Source organism: Ixodes scapularis, unplaced genomic scaffold (assembly GCF_016920785.2).
Source record: "Ixodes scapularis isolate PalLabHiFi unplaced genomic scaffold, ASM1692078v2 PGA_scaffold5__190_contigs__length_132052651, whole genome shotgun sequence".
In the NCBI taxonomy this organism is placed as follows: domain Eukaryota; kingdom Metazoa; phylum Arthropoda; class Arachnida; order Ixodida; family Ixodidae; genus Ixodes; species Ixodes scapularis.
In genome coordinates, this window is record NW_024609880.1 from 30,140,547 (window position 1) to 30,155,460 (window position 14,914).

At 43.4% G+C, this 14,914-nt stretch overlaps 1 protein-coding gene across 1 annotated transcript; it reads right to left on the reverse strand.

Annotated features, from left to right (window-relative positions):
• Positions 1-10,860: 10,860 nt before the first annotated feature.
• LOC121838110 lies at positions 10,861-13,722 on the reverse strand. Its single transcript, XM_042294178.1, has 5 exons — positions 13,643-13,722; positions 13,209-13,415; positions 11,833-12,283; positions 11,560-11,729; positions 10,861-10,897 (listed from the first exon to the last, which is right to left on the reverse strand). Exons 1-5 carry the CDS (start codon positions 13,720-13,722, stop codon positions 10,861-10,863), a joined length of 945 nt encoding a protein of 314 aa, XP_042150112.1.
• Between the last annotated feature and the right edge of the window lie 1,192 nt (positions 13,723-14,914).

Below are 14,914 nucleotides of genomic sequence, written 5' to 3' on the forward strand. Positions count from 1 at the left end.
ATAGCAGTGTCACCCTGGCCCCTAAACCACATCGACTTGTTTAGTTTCTAGCTCCTGAAAACTCTCAACACAAAGCAGAACAGCAGTATGAAGAACTCCGTCTTGGTCATCCTCGGCGTCTTCGCAGTACTGCTCGGCACATCGTCGGCTACGAGCAGTGAGTTATTCTGTTCTTTGTGTTTTTCTGTTCCCGAAGACCGAGATTTGAATGGACCGCACGCCAGTGCACTTATTTAAGTGTTTCACTTCGTTTTTTGAAGACTTATTTCAGTGTCCTTGAATGTTCAAAGGGACGAAGAAAACGAATTCTAGTTTACACTCATTGCGTTCATGAAACTTAATTAACGCAGTTGCTAATTAATCATAGTTGGCGTTATAATAAATATGCACTTATGTATTCTTCTCTCGGAAGTAATATTTTTGTTATTCCATCAATTCGTTTTTCATTACTCTATGATATTGCTGTTTAGTGGCACTCTTCGTGATCACGCCAAGTGACCGATAGACCTAGTTTCGGATTACGAAAAAATAGCGTGATAAACATATTACAAAGGACAGAAAATAGTGCACAGACAGTGCTCTGTCTGTGTACTCTTCTCTGTGTTTGTCGTTTTTCATCGCGCTGTTTTGTCGTAAGCCATGCATGAACAACCCGCGCCACTTTTTAATGTGCTACAATGAATTCTGCTTAGGGTCCATTTACCATTGCCACTTCGATGTATGTATGACTCTATGATCACAGTTTGATTTCAAATTGCGCCCATAGTAAGAATTATACACAGCAACAAGTTTCGAAACGGATTTAATGATTGTATAGTGTCTGATTACAAATGAACTCATCACTGACAGAGCATGCTGAATTTGATTCTTTACATCTTTCTTTTTTTAGATAACTGTGTTAATGTCAACTTTCCTGGCTTTTTTAACATTGGAAAGGTATGTTGTCGCAAGTTATAGTTTCCAAATAACGGCTAAACTTCACGAATCTTTATATTTATTATTTGTTAGCATACATAGAGTTGTTACTCTACTGAATGTACTTTTTCGTGATGAGATGACGCAATTATACAAGGGCGAGCATGATAAGCTAGCAAACGTTCTGAAATTTGCATAAAAAATATCTCGAATAATGACGTCAAAGTCTTAACGCGAATGCATACTTGTATGTACACGTCTAATAATCATGTTGTTTAAAAAAGAAGAGTTTAGATAATATTTTACTGGCTGCATATTCGAAATTTTTTGGAGTAATTCACGTTTGTTTAGATTCTTGCACTCTGAAAAATTTAGATTTCTACTTTTTACGATAAACCTACATTTTTGTAGATTTATTTAAAACTAATTGCAGCCTTTTCAAAACTGGTAAAAAATTAACATTAAAGCACCCAACAAGCAGCCAGCGATAACTCACCAAACGATATTCTCAGTCCAACACCAGGCCTTTAATTATAATAACAAGAACAATACAGTTATTGTATACCAATATACACGTAAAAAGTATGGTACCGAACCTAGCAGAGCAACCAAGAGAGTAAGATTTCCTTTTTATGCAATATCCGTTTAAGTTAAGTTATGCCATCGGCGAAGTCAACGTCAAGTTATGCCATCGGCGAAGCTTCGTGCGCAAGTAATTCAAAATGCAATAAAATGTGAGTAATAGATTCTAGTTCTGATATTTGAAATCAGGACAAGCGCGATTAATTGCGTCTTCCTTTCTTTCCGTGATATGCAGTGTGTGAGCTCTATTGGGAACACCTGCAATGGAATCTCGTCGGTGAGCATGTGACCTTAAAAATTGCAATGTTAATTTCTAAATCTAGAGCAAACGCTACAATAATAAGTTTTATTACAGGCGCGATAACATCAGGTAGGGAATTATTACGGATTCAGTCATTATATAATACCTTCGCTCCACCCCACCTTGATATATCTGCATCAATTTCTATGTACCGTCGCGATTTAAATGATATTATTCTAGCCCCTTAGCATTATGTTTGTCTTGGATGTTTTATTTGATTTTTTTTTTTAGTAAATGTTTAGAGCCCATGTACTTGCTTACTCATTTTGCTTGTTGTGTTGGTGCACCAATAAGAGGACCAATGTGGTTGTTTTTGGGCACCCCCAAAATAAAGATTATTATAATTTATAATTGGAGCTGCAAATATATTTACATTTACAATACATTAAGCATATTTCAATTGATTTTGAAATCCTAACATTGTATAGGCTATTGAAATAAAATGATAAATGAACTACTAACTGAAATAGACCGCCTCATGTGCCCTCTCGGCGACTCGTGGGGTGCTGATGCGGCAATAAAAACAAAACATGTGCACACTGAGTTGCACTGTTCCAACTTGCATTCAAGAAATAAAAAGGAAAAAAAAAAAAGTTTACAACTCCCTGTAATGCCGAATTAGAGCACAGCTCTTGAAAAGGAGGAGGAGAGGAGGCGGTATGCTTTCCTCCCCGTCCGTACCCTCTCCTCCTTTCTTCTCATCTACTCCACCCGTGCGCCTCGCCTCCTCCCCCTTCTGCTCCTCCTCTCTCCCCCTCCCTTCCTCCCGCACGGTGCATTATGGGAAATGTTTTATAATGCAACGCGCGCGTCACCCCGGTGCATTATGGGACGTTTTCCATAATGCTCGGCACGGTTACGCCGAGGGCGACGGCGACGGCGACTCTGACGCCACTCAAGCCGGAAACGGGCGCCTAAAATTATTTCAACGTATTACAAAGACCTCTGCATGTATTAAAATTATTGATGTTAAAAAGAGTCATCGTGTTCTATCTCGCCTAATGTAAAAATAATTAATAATTATAAAGCATACCATTAAAGTTATATATTTTTTACGCATTACAGACTACAGTTGTTACCCAATTCACCCAGCTGATAAACGTGAGTACCTTTCTTTAAACTTAAGGGTAGAAATGCAATACACCCACAATCTGCAGAAAAGATCTTAAAATTTGGACCTCATTTCCTATGTCCATGGTATCTCCAAATACCGTGGAAGCCAATACTGGCAACTCCCGCGGAAAACGGGCGAAAAGTGATTGCAGCGCCCCTGGCGAGCTCGGAGTCTCCGCTGGCAGACAAATTCTCCGAAATGCATTGGTTTTGCCCATCTCCGTGCGAGGTGTCCAACGAAAAAAAATTGTCACGGACATTCGCTGCTTTGAAAGTTAAAAAATGGGTGCCAGCTCATGAGTGAAAGACATTCTCTTCCCGTGGGAAAGATGTTACAGCTTTCTGGGTGCAATTTCGGAGTTCTCCCGAAGAAAACATTCTGTCACAACTTATGTAAGCCAAGCAAAACACGAATGTATGCCTTCGCGCTGTTTCGTGAAAAAGGGAAATGTACAAACATTTCAGAACATAGCTTCATTTCAACTTTATTGTTCTTATCAGTCAATTCGTTTTGTCGTTGCAATTCCCATTTCTCATGAGTGTCTTGCTCATAACCGTTTCGTCGAACAGGCGAGCTGGCTAATCCCGTTAAGATCGTCTCCGGATGAAGAAGCAGAAGTCAATTTCGAACCACGTATGTTACGGCGATGTCAGTATGCTCCGAAAGAAGTCGTTGTGCATATGCAAAGCTGACGCGATTATAGATTAACAAAAGCGGAGTTACGAAAAAAGCAGACTTCTCGCGCTTGCAAAGAAAGAAGGGGAGAGCGTCGTAGCCCCGCGAAAAAAGATGATTTCAGTCACGTTATTTACAGTGCACAAATTCCGATTGTTAGCGCGGGGACGACCAACATATTCTGCTTCGCTGCTTCTTTACTTCTACGATAAAGGCCGACACCCGTTGAACCGTCTCCACTCTTTCCATTTTTGAGTCTTCCTTCTTTTATATTTTTGAGGCGACGGCACTCTGACGCGTTATTTCTTCCTTTTGCTTATATGTTGCTGTGTATATTTTTGTTTGCTTTTTGCTTTTTTTTTTTTTTTTTTTTGCCCGACGTGTAAACAATCGCGTATCCTTGCTTTGTTTGGCTTAGTTTTTCCTCCCTTTCCTTCGCTTCGGCGATTACTACCCGCGGTTCGTCTGCGCTAGGCCCGGGCATTTTGAGGGCCGTCTGCGACTTTGCTGTTGTTGTTGTTTTCTTCCACTGTCGTCTGCGATAATCTCCTATTTTCGCCTTCGATTGAGTTTCTAATCCAAAATCGTCATACGTGCCCTTTGATATTTATTAAATATATTAAGAAGTGTAAGCTCGTTACCCATTTTTACTCGAATTTTATTTGCGTACTCCGGCCGGCACGTCTGCTACGGGTCATCGTTTGTTGATCAACCGGCCGCATTCAAAAACAAGTTTGCGCGATGTGGTGGAAAATCTTTCTTCAGCTTCCTACATCGACCTACGGACACCTACGTCAACAAGTACTTGAATGCACTTTTAAACTGCTTCGTCAAGCGAGCGAACGAACAACCCGCCAAAGTCACTGGAAAAAGAAATTCGAAAGCAAAAAAAGGTTAGTCACTGCTAGCACATATAGAAGATTGCTGCCTGCGACCAAAACATTTCTGCGACTCTTTTTTACCGGGCAGTGTGAGCTGCACTGTTATTTATTTCCCCTGTTTTGTTTTTAGTTCGTACCTACGCCGCGAAAGCAAATAAAGAAATGTACAACAAGCAGCTGAAAAAAAAAGGGTCGCTTTCTTCTTTTTTCATTAGTTTCGTCTGTTGCTTCCGCTTTGTTTGTCGTGAACTCAACACCGGTGGCGACCACCAGCTATTCATTTCCTGCTTTCCATTTTTCTTTTTTTTCTATAGGCGCCGCAACGATCGTCGTCGTTGAAATAGTTTTTTGCTAGCTTCTTTGTTTTATTCGCCGTTGTTCGCTTCTCTTTCCCGTTTCTTCTTATTTTTGTCGGGAATGGCGACACCATTTTTTCTGCAAAGTTCGGTAAGTGTTTGCACGTTCATTTTTATCCTTACTTTTTGTTTTGTTTTTATGTTCCAGCAGCTCGTGCGCTTGCTCTGGTAATATTAACATGTCGTTTTTGCATGTTTTAACGATTACGACGTAGTTCGAGTAGCTAAACGCCTTTTTTCCGCTTCCCAGACGCGTTTCAAACGCGTGTGATCCCCTGAGAGGCGTTTGAGACCGCTAAATATACTGATCTATCTTTGTTTATGCGCGCGTTGTTATTCGATTGTCGTTGCAGTTGCGATCAGTGGATTCCGCTTTGCAAGCGAACTGACCGTAATAAATTGTTTCTGCTGTTAGGGTGACGATACGGGACTTGTAAAGCTCGGGGACGTCGCGGAGCCTATACTTTTCCATTGCGACGACTGCTTCCGTAGACTCCGAGTCCGCTAGAGGCGCCACTGTCACGTTCGCCGCCGCTCCTATCTGTTTTCGGAGGAGTTTCCAGTATTGGCGAAGCTATGTCGTATTTGGTATCTCTATATGCGGTTAAGGACAGGTACGTACCATTAAAGTGCGAAGCCCTTTGAAAAATACGCAATTGATTAACTACTGGTACCAAATCGACACGTTATTAGGGGTTTGAGAAGACGCCGGACGTTAGTAGCAGATGAAGATATGGACCACAGCTCACGTTTCTTTCGTGGTTTTCGATTCAGCTGTTTTGATCGTAGGTCGCACAAAAGGGATGCCTAGGGTGTGAATATGACAGACATTTATATTTCATAAAATACGTATTAATATGTCTTAGTTAGAATGCTCCTAGAAAAGGTGACTTTCAAGAATATGGCGCGTTCAGAGATTGATGAATATGAAGGAGTGTCTTCTTTGGTAAGTAAAACCCGCTTTTAAACACTTTAAAGGGATACTACAACGAAATTCCGGCCCTTTTTTTGGTCTGTATGTGTTGAAAGGAGCAGCATCACATCGAACATACCAATATCTTGTTAAACAAGTCACAAAAAAGGAATTTTAAAACGAATTAAACGATTAGCAAAGAGAACCTGGTGGATGTCGCTAACGCCTCGCTTGTAATGCCCGTCTAGGAACCTTGACAGCTAGTGACGGAGGTTGTCTCGCCTCCGGCCACGCCGAGAGAAGAGGGGCAGGAGGAACTCCTCTCTCCCGAGAATGCCTTCTGTGTGTCGCAGAAGTCGCTATTGTCCCCCTAGAAGATTATAGAAGATTAACCCGTCACTGAAATTTTGCACAAAAGCAGCCGCTTCGGTGGCTGGAACAACTAGGCCATCCTCTCGACGTCAGCCTCGCCGTAGCTTTGCTCGTCCTGAGACGACCTACGTCACGAATGCGTTGGATGTCACGTGGTCTCCGCCGGGCCTTCTCCGAGCGTTTGCCAGACTGGGCTGTTTATAACGAAAAATACAGCCACCAGGCTCAAAATACAAACGTGCGATTGTCATTTAAGAATATTGTGGATCATATTCAACCTATTTTTGAACACGACGGGAATATTTCAAATTTCGTTGAAGTATCCCTTTAAGACTCGGAAATAACAAGACCCGTAAAAGCTCTCGAGTGAAATTACTAGTTTATGTGGAGCACTTAAAGCGGCCTGTCTGTTGCCGGATGTCTCGAAACAAATGAATGTATTGAGTTTAGTCTCTCGCCGGACGAGTTATTTCGCATCCTTCACTTTGTGGATATTGTCCGCTTGTTCATTTTCTAGTATTCGCAAACCCACAGCGGTGATCATGAAATATTGAAGTGACAAAATCAATATATGCAAAAATTCACTCCTTAGAATTCCTCTGATTGGCTAGGCTCGCTCCTGGCAGGCAACTAAGTATTGTTACCGATTGTTAAAGCAACGCAGGACTTGACTCGTAATGTACACTCTAAGAAAAAGTGAGCACACCCCCTAGTCATCATGCGTTTTGACGGCTGTAATTACCCACAGGCTTACTTAACTACCCACTGGGCTCGAGCCATTGAGCGTTACCTCCCTCTTGGCAAGTGACAAGCATGGGGTAGTCACGTTTTATAAGCTCTTGAATTGAACATTCAAGTGTGTGCTGTTGTTCAATAGTAAAAGTCACTTCAAAAATCTCAAAAAGTATTTAAGACTTGTTCTCTTTGTGCGTTGGTTACAATTTATTCAAATTTGAACCGGTCGAAACAGCCGTGTGGCTCAGTTCGCCCAAACTGGCAGAAAACAAACATTTCCATAGAGTACAGTCAACCTTAGTAGGCACCGACTAAAACCCGAGGCAGATAAAAAGTATCGCGGTTGTCCATTTTGGTTCCGTCGCGGGTTTTACCATGTACTGCTACTAAACAGCTGGCAGCTGGCGTCGTGCTCGAGGAATTTAACCAAATCTCTAGAAAAGCACAGGAAGCTACGCACAGGCGTGAGTTGACTGGAATGTTCGCCGGACGAGATACTCTTGTCGTCTTTTATTGTGCGGTTCAGTAAAGAGCGTGCTCTCATTAAACGTGTGATCGGTCAATTCTCCGTGCAGATCAGTTGCAAATGGCCTCCTCGGGTCCGCCGAACTTGCACGCCTGTCATACCCAATTTGTTTGCTTTCAAGTGCAGTGAAGTATGAAGCATTGAACACCACGACTGAGGCCGGACAGGACGAACGTACACAGATATCTGGGACCATGCCCGTGTATTTCAGTATTTCTCTGTCTTGAGATATATGATTCGCCTTCACTGGCTCAATTGGCACATTTCATTGTGCATACTCGATAAAAAATGCTTAAAACAAAAATGCTTCAAACAAGTGTGTGTCATCCCACGTGGAGTACTTTGAAGGGGACTAGGATTTCAGGCCTTTCGGCACGCGTTCCTTTTACCTATATAAAAGATTCCTAGTAAATTTCCAAAAATAAGGCGTTGGCAAACATACACGTGCTATTTAATTTAGATTTTTTTTTTAGAAAAACTACTGCTGCAGAAGCCAGCAGGTGCAGCGCAGAGAACTATGTTCTCGGCGTTCTTTGATGCTTGAGGCCGGTTAAAACACTTGCCTTTGAATGCGTTTGTCAGCGTTGCGTCGAGAACCGAAAGCGACTCACCGGCACATCTGTGCTTCGTATGAAGCGTGGAATCCAATTCAAGGAATCGTCTTGGCACGCGATATAAGCAGCAGGGATGTCCTGGTTTCTCGCTGCCGCAAAGCAGTCAAACGCAACTGTCTGAACCAGACCACCAGGGCCCGTTTTCTCGAACGCAAACCGTGGATTAAAGTTAACTATTGTCCCTAGAACGGGGAATTGTAGGTCACGTGACTGGGCGAGCAGGGGCGCCGAGGGAAAAGCAGTACCTACAAGCAAAATGGCCGCGACGTCGCTTCTAATAGTTCTGCTTGGTTCTGCCGAACATTCATTTCGATCCGGCTGTTATATTAATGACGCACCATCAACCTATTAGCACGTCAAGCAAAGCAGTAGTTCAGAGGGGCAACTAAGCTAACCGACGGCAGCATTCCGCGAACGCATCACTCTTCAGCAGTCCGAGATCCAAGACGTATGACGGTACATAAGCCTTGCAAGTGTTTTTATGGTGAGTAAAAAAAATGTTTTGCGAACGAGTGTTGGTACATATTTATACTAAGACGTTTAATTTGTTACACTATGCACGCCAACTCGTGAGCAGCGATTACTTTGCGGAGAAAGGGGGTTATCCTCAATAAAGTCTTCGTTCGGGGTGAACAACTGAGACATTGTACTGTTTTTTTTTGTTTTTTTTTGTTTTTTACAATGCGCCGACAGTATGCCGACAGCATTGAGGTTTCTACATATCCCCGGTGGCCAGCAATTCAACGGTGACGAGAAGCTGGTGACGAGAAGCTTAGCTTCTCGTCACCGGTGAATCGGTTGGGCAAACGGAAGAGAGGGCAAACAGTTGAGATCAGCAGGAATCGCAGAAACGTGCGTCGCAAGGAACGAAAACGAGACTACAGCACCGGCGTTGCCAGACTGGAAGAAACACGGGAAAGTTATGCGTTGTTTATGGCGAAACATATTGAAGGAAATGTTTTTTACATTTTCGAATATTCGTCGACAAACTCTAGCATAGTAGCTAAAATTTCTTCGTACCATCGGAAGCAAATAAATTGGTCTTCAAGTACAACCTTACTATATTTTGACTTAAAATACCATACTAGATCGATGACAACCAGTGGAAAAAGAGGATAAACAAAATGACTGACTTGTTTCACCGATAGATGACGCATCTTACTGCCCAATCAAAAATAATTATTGTTGCTCTATATCCAGCCGTTTATTACAGTACCTAGGTACTTTTTCCTTACTAGGTACCGTGGTTTACTAAAATGGGTTTACCATCGCTTTGAGAAAACCGGCCCAGGCGTCAGATAATTTAGCATACGTATTTCGCGTTCGCTGTACGGGCCAGAAAACGGCAATTCTGCACTGTCCTCTTGGCGCGAGCGCGAGCGCATAGAACGCATATTTGAAAGACACACGCTTGAGCAGAAACAATTGTAGCGAAAAGAAGAAAACTGAAACAACGCTTCGGGGAGGACCGGCGGACGGGCTTCGCTGGAATTAGTGCCACTAAATAAGCTACGCTTCAGAGTAACGACACTTGGCCATATTGTGGCTTAAAATCATGGTTGCCAGTTATCTGAAGCTTTATCTGAAATCACGGGAAATGCTTTTCCGCCCTCCACAAATGTTTAAACCGTTCGCGACAGAGCAAAGCAATATTCATACATGGGTAAATTACTTTCAATATGTAATTTAATTACAATTACAATTACTTCGCTCCAAAAGTAGTTTAACTACAATTACAATTACAACTACGGAAAAGTAATTCATCACAATCACAAATTACCTTTAAAAAGTAATGAAATTACTTTACAATTACTTATTTCTGAAAGCTACCCACCTTGACCCCTATAACTCTAAACGCGTTCTATAGCCGCTGTATAAATGTCACGTATTTTCCTCTTATGAAATTTGTTAAATGAAATATAGAACTTAACAGTTTGGAGTAATGAACTCCTGCGTTCTTCTATTGGCAATAAATAAAAAAATATTTTCTATACTCCAGGACGCCAGATCGCTAAGTCAAATTCGGTTGACACGTTTTTGTTAAGCAGGATAATAAAAGTACGACACTTACAGACATATCTGAATCTTTTATTAGTGTTAATATCAAAGTACAATCGACGTGCGCTAATACCAGCGCATACACCTACAAATGTTTCATGTTAATGTAAATTATGTACATTGAGTTGAAATAATAATGGCTAAGAAATTTATAAGAACCAAAAAGGTGCTCCCAAATCAATGGTGACCAAATTCAGAGGTGCGAGGTTAGTCTCCTCTAAATGTTTATGCAAATAGTACACAAGTGAAACCAACAAAGAATAAACTCGAAAATAATACACGGAAACAAATACGCGACAGTACTGGTATAATAAAACTCAGGCAAAAATGTCTGATAAGAGAAACCTATAAACGACGTCAGTCATTTAGACAATAAGACAACTTACGAAAACATTTCACCCGTGATGATTCCCTGCCTCAGTCTGTAAACGCGTAATATGCCGGATGTGGATAACCGTAGCACGCGAGCTGTGGTCGCTTCCATAAAACTAGTACCACGCAACTCTCCGAAACAACTCGAACCCTCGGACGAGAGAGCTCTTTTCAAGTATATGAAATTGCATCCTACTCATTTGTCCGAACCCCATGGACGCTACGACGCGATCGAGCATCGAATCACAGCATGCATCGTCACGGCGTTCGTCGCTTTGTGCGTCACAGGCTAAACCAGTCACGCAAACCTGCGCTCGTTTCAGATTGTCTCGGCCGGTGATAGCAAACGTACAAAGACCAGGAGCGGTGTGATGGAGCGCTGCTTGATCGTCTCATCGGGTCATAGAGTCGGCTGCGTTCGGACTTCGTGAAACGGAGTATGGTGACTAGTACACAAGGTCGCGCTGCGCAAGGCCGAACGTCCTGCAAGAATGAAGCTCGATCGCTGTTAGTTTCTTTTAGGAGAGATCACCGCTCACGTTTGACAGCTGATAACTTCAAAGTCCGGCATTGTACAAGCAATCATAGTTAACTGGAATCGTAATTTCCGTTATTACTCGGTATTTAGCAAGCTAAACGCCCATTGCATTTAAGGAGCAGCTGGTTTTCGAATTTTCGTCACTAAGCCGGCCACGCTTAACTGTTAGCACATCTCTAGCGACACTGAAGAGCCTCTCGGCTGCAGCAGACGAAGGTACAGGGGTGTTGAACCTCAAAAACAGCTTCCGAATGTTTGGGAAATCATTCAGGCATTTCAGGTCAGTGTCATTTCTGGCCTTCCACTGTTGCAATTCATCGGAGACAGTTCTGTCGAAGAGGACCCCGAAGAAATCCTCGTCTTCGGTGGATTGTGCGGGTCTGACGTCAGAGCTTTCGCTGGAAACCAGCTTCTCGAATTCTGCCTTCACTTCCAGCCAGCTGCTGTCTCTTTTCCCCCAGTCCACCCATGCCAGCCGGAATCGTGGGTGCGTAGCAGACGCAACAAGAAGATCTTTGTTCTCGAGCTGATCTGCAAACCTGATACATTTGGTATAATTTACCGTTGCGGCGGAAACAGTTATATCTAAATGGTCAAAATCACCTACCTCGAGGACACTCCTTGCTTTAGAGCGTCGACAAGAGCTCCACAAACTTTAAGCGGCGTCATCTCGTCAAGTGCCTTCAAGACTGACCATATCACGGGTAGAAGAGCTCCCATATACATGTACTTTTCCCCTTGTAGGATGTCGAGCGCCTTTGCCAATGGCTTCATGACCTTAAAGCCAGAGAGCGACATAGAACACATTATAACTAAAAGTTGTTTCGTTTTATTACGTTCCTAGGTTATTACAATTAGTGCAGTGCCGTGAATAACTGACCTTTGTATACTCCTCGATGAACAGAACTTCTTCGTCCTGAAGCCTTGGTAAAGCCAGTTCGTCGGAAATACCATCCAACACAGCTCGATCGATTCCACTAAGAAAACTCAGAGCGTCGTACAATGAGTTCCATCGGGTCGCACATGGTACGATCAAAAGACGACCGAGCTTCCTGGAAATGATCTCTGAAGAAACTGTAGAGTGCTGCTGCCTGTTCCAGAGAGCTCTGCACTTGCTGAGGGTTTTCGATGAGCAGCGGCTGTAGCTTGCATCATGGGAAGCTTCACGAGCGTCGACGTTGGCCACAAGGTTGAGTGTGTGAGCCGCACAGCGTTGGTGGTTTGGCAGGCAGATGAAATCCGCCGAGGTCGCTGGCCGGTCATCCAAAATAGCCGAGACGTCGAAAAGGTCAACTTCCAGATCATCTTCACAAGGCTTCTGGCCGAACACTCTTTATAGTGGGCAAAGAATATTTTGTATATTACGGATCTATAATTTGGCTATTTCCGGTGTCATATCTGCAGACGCTCTACCCGCTCATTCACACTGGAAGCGGATCCGTGTTCGCGAAGCGGTTGCGAACGCGGTTGTATAAAGATCCAGTACAAATGCACGCGCACTCGATGACATCAAGTGCGCGTCCAATTGTACTGGGTCTTTATACAACCGCGTTCGCAACCGCTTTGCGAACGCGGATCCGCTTCCAGTGTGAATGAGCGGTACGTGAGCCTGCAACTTTATTACAGGAAATTGCTAGCGCAAAAAGTATGGCATAGAGCAGCATTTTATTCAAGTGAGTCTGACTACTTCCCATTACCTATATCAGCTAGTTAGGTAAGGCGCCCATACCCTTCCCGTAAGATAGATAGTGAGCCAGTTGCGAAGTAAACAGCGTCAAGGTAATTAACCAGCGCGCAGCGAGTTTCATTTCTGCAGAATGGGGGGACGTCGAGGGGCAGGGGGGGGGGGGGGGGGGAGGAGGGAGCGGGAAAGACAGTGGGACAGTGCGACACAACAGGGAAATTTCACAAGCCTTGCCAACCCCCCCCCCCCCCCCCCCCCCCGATCCCAAGGCACCCGATCCCCTTTCCCTGTAATTATGTACCTGAATTACGCTACACAGCAGTGCATACAATTAAGAATTATTTTTTAAATAAAATAAACACACAGAACTGTCCGGCCCTAGCACGCATAGAAGGTTTGACCACCCTCCCCCCCCCCTTTCCCCCAATCTTTCATTTCATTTACAACCGCATACTTGAAGAAAAAAAAAGAAAGAAAGCGAGTGCGAAATATAGTGGCAAAAAGAAAGACAAAATTACTCTCCGAGAAAAATATATCGGCTTCATATAATTGTTTTGTCTTTTAGAACTCACCGAAATGCCTTGATGAAGTTGGATGCGTTATCGGTTACAGTGACCAAGATCTTGTTTGTTATCTTAAACTCTCGGAAGACGTCTTGCAAGGCAGCAGCGAGAACGTCGTAGGTATGGCGCCCTGTGAGACGTTTGCATGCCAAGATTGCGGACTCTCTTGCCAGAGATTCTGGGTTAATCCAGTGCACGGTAACACCCAAGAAGCTGCTGAAATAGGTAATAAATATAGGATCGTCAAGTAGCTAATCATTAGGATAGCAATGATTGCATCGATGTTATGTGTCTCAAAAACTCTGTCTCAAGACCGAGTTCTCAAGACCGATTTGAATTTCGCATGTCAAGAACCGACTCGAAAAGTTCATGATGTATCGGGTTTCGTGCATGTCTCAGTTCATTTTCTCAAAGAAATAAAAATAAATTTGTAATCGACTTACCGATGGAACGACGTCCAGCAGTCGGCTGTACAACACACAGTTTCGATTTTCTTTAGAATGTTCCTCAGAGAGTCGCGCATTTCACATGCAGCTGCTTCTATGCGGCTAACAAGGGTCTTTCGTGTCATAACGGCCTTTTCTGGTTGAAGCCCGTTGATTAGCTTGCGAAAGTCTTCGTCTTCCACCACAGAAAAACACTGAAACGTGCCGACAACAAAGTTAACAATTAACTTATCGAGTTGGCCCTGAGAAAGCACGGGAGACCGGCTGCCCTGTCCCATGAGTTTGTCCAGCCGAAGGTGTTTTCGTTCCTGGCTTGGACCAGCTTCATTGGCACATTTCTCCGGCCTCTTGGACGCCTCGATTTCATGAATTACTTGAGCGTGTTTCAGCTGGAAGATATAGACGAGCCATTATTATTATTTTTTTTTATAACTGTAAGTAATATTGAAATTGACAAGAATGTTACCTACCTGCAAATGTTTCCGCAAATTGGAGGTCGCCTTTCTGTTCGCTGAATATGTTTTCAGAGACGGTGCGCAAAGTTTGCACCTCACGATTATATTTTTCCCATTGCTGCTAATCTGTTCAAAGAATTTTTCGTAAGAAGGCCAGGGCAGCCTTTCCTTTTCCATTGTAGGTAAGCCTGTGGCAGGTTCTCAATGCGAAGCGACACTGCGAGCCTCCGAACCTTACACGGCTACGCAGGCCAAAGGGAGAGGACAACGCACGCCGATAGAGGCGTAAAAAAAAAAGTGCAAGCCACGCACATGCGTGAGGAGCCCTCTATATAAATATATATATAAAAAAAAAGCCTTTAACGAAAAACAAATGAACCAAACATGCTCCCGACTGTCACGGTTTGTAAAGTTTCGGAATCTCGTCAAGTAAAGTCGCGGTTTGTATAGTTTCGGAATCTCGTCCAATCAGGTTGAGAAACGGTTGAAAGGGTAAGGGGTCAGAGCTAACAGTAAAAAATAATAATGTATACAAAAAGGTAGACAAGGATTGGGAGAGGGAAGAGCAGTGTAGCAGAAGTTGCTGTTTGTGGTACCAACAGTCGAGCAAGAGAAGAGGGACATGAAAAACTCATAAAGATAAGAGAATAATTTCATAGACAATAAAAATCGCCAACCTTGACTGAAATATGTAAGCTAATATGCTAGCGGCGAAGACGCGCAAGGAGAACCTCGAACCTCCCCGCCTCGACCGAATGATGTGATCGGAGTCCAACCAGCTCGAATTCGACCCCCGATGCTCCCGGATGGGAAT

Coding starts and splice junctions, on each gene's coding strand:
- LOC121838110 (XM_042294178.1), bottom strand. CDS start 13,722: ATGCGCGACTCTCTGAGGAACATTCTAAAGAAAATCGAAACTGTGTGT. Junction 12,284..13,208: donor AACTTCATCAAGGCATTTCG/GTGAGTTCTAAA, acceptor CCCACTATAAAG/AGTGTTCGGCCAGAAGCCTT. Junction 10,898..11,559: donor AAGCAAGGAGTGTCCTCGAG/GTAGGTGATTTT, acceptor TCATTCTTGCAG/GACGTTCGGCCTTGCGCAGC.